General features: G+C 45.4%; 1 protein-coding gene across 2 annotated transcripts in view; it reads left to right on the top strand.

The window, feature by feature from the left end:
• The window catches only part of TDRD9 (tudor domain containing 9), a 113,663-nt gene extending 102,983 nt beyond the window's left edge, over positions 1-10,680 (top strand). The window contains exons 35-37 of one of the 2 annotated variants that reach the window (XM_086362716.1): positions 6,421-6,493; positions 7,168-7,269; positions 10,431-10,680. In XM_086362716.1, the coding sequence (XP_086218842.1) occupies positions 6,421-6,493; positions 7,168-7,269; positions 10,431-10,532 (277 nt within the window). In that variant the 3' untranslated portion in view covers positions 10,533-10,680. The remainder of the gene's footprint in view (positions 1-6,420; positions 6,494-7,167; positions 7,270-10,430) is intronic. The other variant, XM_086362717.1, reaches the window with a different exon arrangement.
• The last annotated feature ends 2,476 nt before the right edge of the window (positions 10,681-13,156 follow it).

Raw genomic sequence — 13,156 nt, 5'->3', positions numbered from 1 at the left:
CGCCCAGCCTCCTTTATGGTGCACCTCACGTCCACTCACGACCATTGGTCTCCTCCAACACCACAGTTCCACAGCATCAGTTCTTTGGCGCCCAGCCTCCTTTATGGTGCACCTCACGTCCACTCACGACCATTGGTCTCCTCCAACACCACAGTTCCACAGCATCAGTTCTTTGGCGCCCAGCCTCCTTTATGGTGCACCTCACGTCCACTCACGACCATTGGTCTCCTCCAACACCACAGTTCCACAGCATCAGTTCTTTGGCGCCCAGCCTCCTTTATGGTGCACCTCACGTCCACTCACGACCATTGGTCTCCTCCAACACCACAGTTCCACAGCATCAGTTCTTTGGCGCCCAGCCTCCTTTATGGTGCACCTCACGTCCACTCACGACCATTGGTCTCCTCCAACACCACAGTTCCACAGCATCAGTTCTTTGGCGCCCAGCCTCCTTTATGGTCCACCTCACGTCCACTCACGACCATTGGTCTCCTCCAGCACCACAGTTCCACAGCATCAGTTCTTTGGCGCCCAGCCTCCTTTATGGTCCACCTCACGTCCACTCACGACCATTGGAAGAGCCATAGCCTGGATGAGACGGGCCTTTGTCAGCAGCGTCTCTGCTTTTGAACTCGCCAAGTTGGTCATGGCTTTTCTTCCAAGGAGCAAGCGTCTTTTAATTTCGTGGCTGCAGTCACCATCTACAGTGATTTGGAGCCCAAGAAAGTGAGGTCTGTCACTGTTCCCATTGTTGCCCCATCTGTTTGCCGTGAAGTGATGGGACCCGATGCCATGGTCTTCGTTTCTTGAATGTTGAGTTTGAGCCAGCTTTTTCACTCTTCTCTCTCACCTTCATCAAGAGGCTCTTTAGTTCCTCTTTGCTTTCTGCCGTAAGGGTTGTTATCATCTGCAGATCTGAGGTTATCGATGTTTCAGATCTTTCACATTTTTTTAATTGGGTTGATTGTCATCTCATTACTGAGTTGTAGGCGTTCTTTCTAAATGCTTGCTGAAAGTCTCTTATGAATATGTAATTTGCAGATACTTTCCCCGTCATGTAGTTTGTCTTTTCGTCTCCCTTTTATTTTCATATTCTGAAGAACACACAGACTTAATGTTGATGATGCTACTTCATCTTTGGTGTGGCGTATGCTTTTGGTGTTCTATCCAGTGTCACACAAGTGTTCTCCTCTGTTTCCCTCTCTCATATTTGTGCTCAGTTGCTCAGTCATGTCCAACTCTTTGTGACCTCATGGACAGGCTCCTCTGTCTGGAATTTTCCAGGCAAGAAAACTGGAGTGGGTGGCCATTTCCTTCTCCAGGGCATCTTCCTGGCCCAGGGGTTGCACCTGTGTCTCGTGTCTCGTGTCTCCTGCACGAGCAGGCGGTTCTTCACCACTGCACCACCTTCTTGTGTTTGGGTTTTGATCCGTTTTGAGATGATATTTGAATGTGGTATGACATGTAAGAGGCTTTGAAGTTTGTTTTTTCACATACGAACATCCACTTGTTATATGTTACAACATAATTTGCTGAAGAACTTTCTTTTCCCTCATTGAATTACAGTGGCACCTGTCCAAAATAAACTGGCCGTGAGTGTGAAGGTTTATTTATGAACTTCCTGTTTTGTTCTGTTGACTTATGTGTGTTTTAATAGTAATTCTTGAAATTGAGCAGTGAGCCCTTGTGTTTCGTTCTTCTTTTTCAATGTTGCTTTTACTTTTCTAGATCCTTTTCCTCTCCACATGCAAGTTGGGCTCAGCTTGTCAATGTCTACAGTGAGCCTTGCAGGAACCGTGATAGGGATTGTGGTGGATCTGCAGATGAGTTTGAGGAGAATTGCCATCTTAACAGTATTGAGTTGTCTGGCCCACCAAGATGGAATGCCTATTAGATATCCTTCAGTTTCCCTGAACACTTTCTGTGGTTTTCAGTGTGCAGTGCTTGCACTTTTGTTAAATTATTTCGAAATATTTTTGTCTTTTTGATGCTATTGTGAGTTTAAATAATTTTCTTTATTTTTGCATTGTTCATTGCTACAAATGAACAATTGATTTTTATATACTGGTCTTTTATCCTGTGACCTTATTAAATGGTTAGTGCTAGTAGTTCTTGTAGACTCTTTAGGATTTCCTACATACAGGATTATATCTATGAGTAAAGACAGTTTTACTTCTTCCTTTCCAATCTGTATGCTCGTAATTTTTCCCTTGTTTTATTCTGCTGGTTAGAACCCTCAATATGTTGTTAAACAGAGGTGATGAGAGCACATGTCCTTGCCTCAGCCCCCGTTTCAGGGAGAAGCCTTGTCACTCGCTGAGTGTGGCGGTGGCTGGAGGCATTCAGCAGAGGCTTAGCAGCAGCAGACGCTCTCCATCCGGTTGGAGGGGTTCTCTTCTGTCCCTAGCGTGCTGGCAGCTTTGATTGGGGAAGGATGTCACATTTTGCCAATGCCTTTTTTGTGTCTGTGAGAAAATTGTGTTTTTTAAAATTTATATAGTGTATTAATTGCTTTTTGGATGTTATAACTAGCTTTGCATTCTTGGGATGAATTCCACTTAGTGTGTAATTCTTTTGATAAGCTCGTTTGCTATTTCTGTTGTTAGGGTTTTCCCTCTGTTTCTGAGGCTCATTCACTGGTCTTAAGTTTCCTGTGATCTCTTTGTCAAATTTGGTATCAGAGCGGCACTGGCTTCACAGAACGAGTTTAGGAAGTGTTTCCTGCCACTCTGTTTTCAGAAAGAGTTTGTATAGGATCGATATCATCTCTTTAAATATTTGATTGAGTTTACCAATGAAATCATCTGAACTTGGACTTCTCTTTGTGGGGAGATTTTAAATTACTACTTCAATTTCTTGTGTTTTAGGTCGATTCAGAGTTTCTATTTCTTTTTAAGTCAGTTTTGATAATTTGTGTCTTTCTAAGAATTTTACTCAGTTTGTGTAAATGAACTAGTTGGCATACAGTTGTTCAGAATCTTCTCCAGGAACCCTTTCCTCTGTATAGTCAGAAGTCACGTCCCCCTTTCTTGCTTTGGATTTTGTGTGTATTGCCTCTCTTTTTTCTGGGTTAGCTTAGCTAAAGTTTATCAATTCTAGTGATCTCTTCGAAGAACTAATGTTTGGTTTTGTTGATTTTCCCCCCTAATGTTTATTTTTTCTGTTTCGTTGATGTTTATCTCTGCCTGGAAAATCCCATGGATGGAGGAGCCTGGTGGGCTGCAGTCCATGGGGTTGCCAAGAGTCGGACACGACTGAGCGACTTCACTTTCACTTTTCGCTTTCATGCATTGGAGAAGGAAATGGCAACCCACTCCAGTGTTCTTGCCTGGAGAATCCCAGGGACGGGGGAGCCTGGTGGGCTGCCGTCTATGGGGTCGCACAGAGTCGGACACGACTGAAGTGACTTAGCAGTAGCAATGTTTATCTCATTGTAATTATTCCCTTACCTCTGGTTGCATTGGGCCTAACTTGCTGCTTTTCCAATTTCCTAACTTAGAAGCTTTATTATTTTGAGAACTTTTCTGTTACAGACATTTAAAACTGTAAAATTCCCTCCATTACTGTTTTTGCTGCATCCCATACTTTCTGATCAGTGGTATTTTGATTTTAATTCTTTTAAAAGTACTGTCTGGTTTCCCTTGTGATTTCTTCTTTGATGCATTATTGAGGTGCATATTGTTTAATTTTCAAATATTTTTTGAGATTTTCCAAATATTCTATGTTGTTACTGTATAATGCATTTCCGTTGTAGGCGTTACACGGACATGAATGACCCCAGTCTTTCATAACCCCTCCCACGTGTACTGGGACTTTCTCTGTGGCCTGGCACACAGTCTTTCCTGGAAAGTGTTCCTTGTTCCCTTGAGAAGAATATATGTGTTGTTGGGTGGGGTGCTCTGTAGATGCTGGGTGGGTCCATGGTGGGTGGTGGCCTGGGATTCACTATGCTTGCTGATTTTCTTTCTAGTTCTATGAAAATCAAAACTGGGACATTACAGTTTCTATTTATTGAGATAGGAGTATTTCTCTTCTCTGTCAGTTTTCCGTTTCTGTCTTTTGGGGGCTCTGTTAGACACGTTTACATTTATAAGTGTCGTATCTTCCTGAGGTGTTAGCCCTTTTGTCATTATGAAATCTCTGTTCTGATAATCTTTCTTGTTTAAAAGTCTGGTTTGTCTGACATAGCTGTTCTGCTTGGTTTGGTTACTGTTTGCTTACTGTTTTCATGACGTATCTTTTCCCGCCCTTTTAGTTGAAAGGGCACCTGCATCTTTGCATCTTTGAAAGCCTTCTTTCTGCCCTGCCATGCTCTCTCCTCCCTGGGGACTCCACTGTATGGTGTTTGGTACAACTGACGTCGTCCTGCTGGTCTCGGAGGCTCTGCCATTTTTTCTTCCTCCTCCTTCTCCCTGCTGTTCAGTTAGGGAACGTCCGTTGCTCTGTCCTTAAGTTCACTGACTCTCTGTTCGTCCATCTCACACCGACAGATTCCTATAAGGACTTCTTCATTTTAGTTACTGTACCTTTCAATTCTAAAATTTCTCTTTGGTTCTCGTGTATAGTTTTAAACTTTTAGTGAGATTTCCTTTGAGTCATTGTCATCGTGTTTTCCTCTATTTCTTTAAACACGGTTTGCTTTAATTCTCTGTGTGTGCTTGCAGGGACCTCTTTGAAGTCTTACCTGCTAAACCCACGTCCGAGCCCACCCACTCAGCCTCTGTTGCCTGCTCTCCTTTTTATTCCTGAGTATGGGTCACGCATTCCTGTTTCTCATATATCTTGCTAGAGATTGAGTGTTTTAGGTAATGTAGTATATTAATGTAGGGTTTTGGTTCTTCCCTGCAGAATTCTGCAGAATGGGTTTCCCTACATGCTGTAAGGCCGCAGGTACCTTTTTTCTTTAATTCTCCTTTTATTTTTCAGCCTGGCTTGTTAGGGGTTGTCCTCGTGTCTGCATTGCTCAGTGCTCAGCCATTGGTGGATCAGAAGTTGTGCTTGGACCTCTGAATCATCAAGTTTTCCAGCCTGTGCTGGTGGGTCCGTGTGTGGGTTGACAGTACTTCTAGAGTTCAGGCAGTGTTAAGCTCTTTCCTGGCTTGTATTTTTCGCCAGGGCCCTGTGGCAGGCTGGGGGCCTTCGTAGGGCTCCTCTGCACCTGTGTGTGCAGCTGCTCCATCACCCTGGGGTCGTCTGGGAGCCCCGCTGGCCTCTGCCGCTCTCGGCCCCAGGGTCTCCCTGGGCATTTCCTGGGAGTCTGCTGGTCTGCACTGGCCCCAAGCAGGACCAAGGCCAAAGGCTCGCAGAGCTGGAGGCTTTCTCCCTTCCATTCCTCCTGCACTTGTCTGACTGTGCTGCCAGGCACGAGGCTTCACCCTCTGCTGCACATCAAGTGAACTCAGTCTGGCCATGAGCATGCCTGTTCTCACAGCCAGCTCCCCTGGAGCTCTGGAGTGCCAGGTCAAGCTGCTGGGGTGGGTGTGAGTGTGGCGGGGAGCAGCCCCAGGTTTGAACTCCGCAGACTCCAGTGTTGCTGCCTAGAGTTCAGCAGTTTTTCTTGAATGAATGCTTCTGAACTTGTTTGCTTTTGGTTAACATCCAGAGCCTTCAGATGTGTTCCTTGGACAATCGTGTCCAGTTTTATACTTGTTGGGGAGGAAGGAGGTGCAAGAAGATTTGCAAACTTTATTCTCTTATTGCTAGAATTCTCTATCTCAGCCTTTTGACATTTCCAGCTTGTCACAGCTGCTTAAGAGTAAATGGTATAACAGTTCCTGTTACATCTCCCAGAACTTGACTCAGTGACACAGACATGTTCGGTAATGGAGCTGCCTCCACTGGTTACCAGGGGAACACAGAGCACAGTGGTCAGCCTTAGAGGCCGCGTCACTCCATTCTTTTCCTGCTTTTGAATGTATGAAAGTGAAAGTCAGTCACTCAGTTGTGTCCGACTCTTTGTGATCCCATGGACTATATAGTCCATGGAATTGTCCAGGCCAGAATACTGTTTAGCCTTTCCCTTTTCCAGGGGATCTTCCCAACCCAGGGCTCAAACCCAGGTCTCCCACATTGGGAGCAGATTCTTTACCAGCTGAGCCACAAGGGAAGCCCAAGAATACTGGAGTGAGTAGCCTATCCCTTCTCCAGCTGATCTTCCTGACCCAGGAATTGAACCTGGGTCTCCTGCATTGCAGGCAGATTCTTTACCAACTGAACTATCAGGGAAGCTCTTTTGAATGTATAGTGGATTAAAATATTCTCTGATCACAATTACATAAATTTTGACCTTTAAAAAACTTACTAGCGTTATAATCCTGAGCGAAAGTACATAGAATTTAAATCTCTTTAAATATCGTAGTAGTGTTTTCAGTTACTAACATATAATTAAGATGACTTAAACTCTCTTTTTTAAAATTTTAGTTTGTTCTGTCAGTTGAAACCAAGAGAGAAGGTTGTTCCTAAGTGGTACGAGAAGCCATACGAGTGGAATCAGGTAAGTGAGAAACTGGAGGCGGTGTGGGCCGCCTGCCCCCAGGACGGACGGGGAGAAGCCTCAGTGGGGCTCAGGGAGAGACTCAGAGGGGCTCAGGGAGGAGGATTCGGGAGAGCAGAGAGACTCGGAGGGGCTCAGGGTGAGACTCAGAGGGGCTCAGGGAGGGACTCAGAGGGGCTCAGGGTGAGACTTGGAGGGGCTCAGGGAGAGACTCGGAGGGGCTCAGGGAGGAGCCTCTAGAGGGGCTCAGGGAGAGACTCAGAGGGGCTCAGGGAGAGACTCAGAGGGGCTCAGGGAGAGACTCAGAGGGGCTCGGGGAGAGACTCAGGGGCTCAGGGAGAGACTCATAAGGGCTCAGGGAGGAGCCTCTAGAGGGGCTCAGGGAGAGACTCAGAGGAGCTCAGGGTGGAGGATGCGGGACAGCAGAGAGAGGCGCACGGCGGAGCGGGCGGCGCCGGCGGTCGGTGCGGCGCCCGCAGGCAGCCTGCCACTTCTGAATAGTGCATTGCTCGGTCCTCCGGTGTGTCTGACTCTTTGCAACCCCATGAACTATAGCCCTATACAGGCTCCTCTGTCCATGGAATTTTCCCAACAAAATACTGGAGTGGGTTGCCATTTCTCTTCCAAGGGTCTTCCTGACCCAGGGATTGAACTCGAGTCTCCTGCATTGGCAGGTGGATTCTTTACCCCTGAGCCACCGGAAGCCCTCTGGATGGTATATTGTATGTGAAAAGTTAGACCCCAGGCTAACCATCCTTCACTTCTGGATAAAACAGGTATGGGTGTCGGGCGCGCATTTAGGGCACGTTTGCTGTTGCTTTCATCTTCTTCGGTTGTCATGACGACGTGCCATCCACTGGGTGGCAAAAGCAGCAGCAGTTTACTCTGTGACAGTGATAGAGGCCGGGTGTGGGTGCTGTGGGTGCCAGCACGGTGGGGCTCTGCCGAGGGCCCTCCTGCTTGGAGACATCCACCTTCTCACTGTGCCCTGGCGTGGCAGAGACTGGGTGGCATGCTGTCTGGGGTCTCTTCCTGTAAGGGCACTAATCCATCGTGAGAGCCTCCCCCGCACCTCCGTCTAACCCGACTACTGCCCAAAGGCCTGCCTCCTAATACTGTGCCACTGGGGGTCTGGATGACACGGTTCGGCCCACAGCGTTTGTGAAGTGTGGCAGGGCCCACACCAGGCACCGTGACATTTCCTGCCCATGAGATTTAGAGAAGAGAAGAAAATGTGATTGCAGGAAAGGAGCCCAGGGAGGAATCGTAAGCTCTAATCCTAGAGCCAAGAGAAAAGAGACATCAAAGGCAAAGGAGAAACGGGAAGATATACCCAGCTGACTGCAGAGTTTCAGAGAACAGCAAGGAGACCTAAGAAGGCCTTCTTAAGTGAACAGTGCAAAGAAATAGAGGAAAACAATAGAATGGGAAGGACTAGAGGTCTCGTCAGGAAAATTAAAGATATGAAGGGAACATTTCATGCAAAGATGGATGCAATAAATGGACAGAAATAGTATGTACCTAACAGAAGTAGAAGATATTAAGAAGAGGTAGCAGGAATACACAGAAGTGTACAAAAAAGATCTTAGTGACCTAGATAACCAGGATGGTGTGACCACTAACCTAGAGCCCGACATCCTGGAATGTGGGCCTTAGGAAGCATCACTATGAACAAAGCTAGTGGAGGTGATGGAATACCAGCTGAATTATTTCAAATCCTAAAAGATGATGCTGTGAAAGTGCTGCGCTCAATATGCCAGCAAATTTGGAAAACTCAACAGTGGCCACAGGACTGGAAAAGGTCAGTTTTCATTCCAATCCCAAAGAAAGACAATGCCAGAGAATGCTCAAACTACCGCACAATTGTACTCATCTCACACGCTAGCAAAGTAATGCTCAAAATTCTCCAAACTAGGCTTCAGCAGTATGTGAACCGAGAACTTCCAGATGCACAAACTAGATTTAGAAAAGGCAGAGGAACCAGAGATCAAATTGCTAACATCTGTTGGATCATAGAAAAAGCAAGGGAATTCCAGAAAACATCTACTTCTTCATTGACTACACTAAAGCCTTTGACTGTGTGAAGTGAAGTGTAAGTCACTCAGTCATGTCTGACTCTTTGCAACCCTGTGGACTATACAGTCCATGGAATTCTCCAGGCCAGAATACTGGAATGGGTAGCCTTTCCCTTTTCCAGGAGATCTTCCCAACCCAGGGGTCAAACCCAGGTCTCCCACATTGTAGGTGGATTCTTTACCAGCTGAGCCACAAGGGAAGCCCTTTGACTGTGTGGGTCACAATAAACTATGGAAAATTCTTAAAGAGATGGGAATACCAGACCACCTTATCTATCTCCTGAGAAACCTGTATGCAGGTCAAGAAGCAACAGTTAGAACTGGACATGAATAACGGACTTGTTCCAGATTGGGTAAGGAGTACGTCAAGGCTGTATATTGTCACCCTGCTTATTTAACTTATATGCAGAGTACATCATGAGAAATGCTAGGCTGGGTAAAGCACAAGTTGGAATCAAGATTGCCAAGAGAAATATCAACAACTTCAGAAATGCAAATGACACTACCCTTATGGCAGAAAGCAAAGAAGAACTAAAGAGCCGTTTGATGAAAGTGAAAGAGGAAGGTGAAAAATCTGATTTAAAACTCAACATTCAGAAAACTAAGATCATGGTATCTGGTCCCAACACTTCATGGCCAATAGATGGAGGAAAAATGGAAACAGGGAGAGACTTTATTTTCTTGGGCTCCCAAATCACTGCAGATGGTGACTGCAGCCATGAAATTAAAAGACACTTGCTCCTTGGAAGAAAAGCTATGACCAACCTAGACAGCGTATTAAAAAGCAGAGATACCACTTTGACAGCAAAGGTCCATCTAGTCAAAGCTATGGTTTTTCCAGTAGTCATCTATGGATGTGAGACTTAAGGAAGCACTCAGACTTTTGAATTGTGCTGGAGAAGGTAGCTGGACTGCAAGGAGATCAAACCAGTCCATCCTAAAGGAGATCAACCCTGAATATTTATTGGAAAGACTGATGCTGAACCTCTCTCTAATACTTTGGCCACCTGATTTGAAGAGCTGACTCATTGGAAAAGACCCTGACGCTGGGAAAGATTGAGGGCAGGAGGAGAAGGAGACGGCAGAGGATGAGATGGTTGGATGGCATCGCTGACTTAATGGATGTGACTTTGAGCAAACTCCCAGAGATAGTGGAGGACAGAGGAGCCTGCGTGCTGCAGTCCATGGGGTTGCAAAGAGTAGGACATGACTTAGTGATTGAACAGCAACAATCCTAGAGCCAAGGCTGTCTTTATAAATAAACCAGCTGGGGCACTGGTTCCTCATCCCTGTGGCGGGGGAGTGAGACGCTGCCCCCGGAGCGGTGTTTCCCACTCCAAGTCCGACAGTTACTTCTGCTGCAGCGTTCCTGTGGTCCACGTGCTCCGTGACGGGGTTCCCTGTCAGAGTGCTGAGCACCAGTCACTGGAGCTGCTCCAGCACGTGCACGAGCTCTGCCCTCAGGAGGACGTGCAGGGTGCGCCGGCCACCTCTCCCACAGCCTCCATGGGGGGTGTGAAGCTAATAGCAAGACTTAGTTAGGAAGCCGAGTTTCACTCTGGGGTTGGTGGGTTTCAGAAAACTTACACATGCTCTAATGCCTCTGTGAAGTTACTATTCATGTTTACGTAAAAGAATGCATGGGAGATTTCTGAGTAAAGCTTACTGTATTGTTAAGACGAATTGAAAGATGGCATAGCAAATGTATAGTATTTGGTGTTGTGAGAGACATTGAAGGAGTGCTTCCTGCCCTCTGCACACACACACACACACACAAGGTCTGTGTATGTGTGTAACTTTGTTTTACTTTATGTCTAGAAAAGCGCTGTTGCGGAGCCTGACTGGCCCTTTTGCCCCAACAGGTCGATCCGAAGCTGGTGATGGAGCAGGCGGACCGAGAGAGCAGCAGGGGCAAGAACACCTTCCTGTACCAGCTCCACAGGCTGATTGTGCTAAGCTCCTAGAGGGCGGGCGCCCTGCCCCTGCGAGCCGCGCGCTGCGCTGCCTCAGTGGGGGCTGGAGGGTGGTGTTTCTGTTCACATGGGAAGAACTGGGAAAAGGCTGGTCTTCTCGTGAAACAGAAAATCACTGTATTAAACATTTTGGGAAAAATTGTTCTGAAGGAAGACTTCATTTGGAAAAAGGTTCTCTTTTGCTCTGTTATTAAAGTAGATATCCGTAGGTAGTATTGGGTGTGAGGTTCTGGATCCAGCGTGTGTCCCGCCTTCTTGCCGTGGTTTAAATGCCTGGACCCAGGGAGACCAGTGCTCCCAGCTGATGACAAGGGAAAGCTGGGTGTTCTTTTCCAAAACCATGTGACCTTTTCTGACTTTTTTCCGTGAGGGGAGATATCTAATTTCGGTAAAAATACTTCGTTTTGTGTATCTCAGGTTTTTCCTTAAGTTACAATTCTTAGTCCACGTTTTGGAAATGAGAGAGATCACCTGGTCACTAGCATATCTAATAAAAGTATTAGACCGAGTTTGTTTCTGACAGTTTTAGTCAGAGGAGATTAAAATATATTTTGTTCTTAAAAATAATAATCCATTGTTAAGATTATGAAGATCACCATTTTCCAACCAGAGAATCAGTACCAATTCCACGTGGAGGAGACAACTTTAGTTGGTGAATAATCATCTTTGGCCAAATTTAGCAGAAAAGTGTAAAGTACAATGGAAACCTATGCAACTAAAATATAACTGTACTATACAGAAAAATCACCATGAGCAACTTAGTACGTATTTCTAACCCGTGAAATCTCAAGGATTTCTGTTTGTTGTTATTCCAATTAACAAAGTCCACAAATGTAAGCCATTTTAACGTTTCAGTGCAGAGTAAAGAGAGTAAAGAACATCTGCAATAAAATAAAAGCCTGCTGCATAATCCCTCCTGCTCATATCCTCTTGACCAAAAAACATTAACACTAGCATGCATTCAAGACCAAAATCCAAGCAGATCCATAAAAGGACTGGTCACTGGCATGGTCAGCCATTCTACTGTTTTAATTTTACTTATGGCAGGCATGAAAAAATCTAATTAGATGAAACTTCACTAAACACTTTTTTAAAATCGAACTTTCAAACTTCTCCCGTAGTAACATATACCCAAGACTTGCCTAGCTTAGAATTAAGAGGAACTGCTATATTTACTTGCATTAACTTTCAAGAGTGCTTTGAAAATATATGGATGTATTCATACATGTAATCTTATCATGACCGGAATGGCTTATTTATAGACTATAAATGCCTATCCAGATAGAATGAGCAAGTACGAAGTTAAATTAGTACAGTTTGCCACATCAGAAGGGAATTCTGCTGTAAGGTATTTTTCTCCCCAATCTCCAAACATTAAGTCCAATATGTGAGCTTTAATGTTAAGTCTTACTATACTTTTAGTGAAACTAAGCAGACCCAGCATTGACAATGTAGGTAGCTTTAACTTTCTAAGAAAATGTAACACAAAATTCGCAACTTGAAACCATAACATGCCAAGGTTTTGATATATTATCTTAAAACACTTAGGAAGTGTCCACATTTTCAGAAATTCTATAGAGTTCTATTTAGTTACATATGTTATTTATTTTTCAGTGTCTGGCCTATTTCTCAAACATGTGGTTATCTTTGTGTATTGCCAAAATCAGTGACTTACCTTAAGTTTTGTCAGCCAGCAACATTTTCAGTGAATAAGAATGGATTTTAATTAGCCAAATGTAGACAGACATTGAATCTCGTCACTTTAAGTTTGGTAATTGCTTAATGTATCAGTTTTAGATTTCTAGCACTGCATGTGCTGTATTTATTCTGACTTTACTAAAATAAAGAGTTGAATACAAAAAAAATAATAATACAGATTTCTAAAACTGATAAAGGAGTGTTCAGTCCAGTCGCTCAGTCGTGTCTGACTCTTTGCAACCCCATGGACTGCAGCACTACAGGCCTCCCTGTCCATCACCAACTCCCAGAGCTCAGCTTTGTTTATAGTCTAGCTCTCACATCCATACATGACTACTGGAAAAACCATAGCCTTGACTAGAGCTACTTTTGTTGACAGAGTAATGTCTCTGCTCTTTAATATGCTGTCTAGGTTGGTCATAGCTTTTCTTCCAAGGAGCAAGCATCTTTTAATTTCATGGCTGCAGTCACCATCTGCAGTGATTTTGGAGCCCCAAAAATAAAGTCTGTCACTGTTTCCACTGTTTGCCCATCTATTTGCCATGACTTTTATGAGACAGGGTTAGCAGCAAAGCAGAGCCGCTGTAAATGCAGCAGCCAGTGAGATCTGAGTTAGTTCTCACGGAAGGTCTGGACCGGCCAGTGGGCGGGTAGGAGAAAGGGTCCTCCTGAGTGGGGCTTCCACGGTGAGAAAACACGAGAAGCTCTTGGGTTTGGTTCGATGGTGGGGTCGTGACCAGGAGCTCATGTGGAGGACTCGAAAGCCATCCCGCGTCGAAGCGGGGAGGACTTCTGTAAACTGGGGCCTGGCCGGCGCTGCCCTGGGCCTCCTCGGGTCAGCGGGGCCAGCAGCCGGGAAGCCTGCTGGCACGCGTGTGCCGGGCCGCGCGACTGTGTCTCGACCGTCTGAGCACGTC

The sequence above is a fragment of the Bos grunniens genome, chromosome 21 (genome assembly GCF_055505025.1).
Source record: "Bos grunniens cultivar Pamir isolate PY7600 chromosome 21, Bosgru_T2T1.0, whole genome shotgun sequence".
Taxonomy (NCBI): domain Eukaryota; kingdom Metazoa; phylum Chordata; class Mammalia; order Artiodactyla; family Bovidae; genus Bos; species Bos grunniens.
The sequence above is the reverse complement of the archived record's forward strand: the minus strand, read 5'-3'. Positions and strand labels throughout refer to the sequence as shown.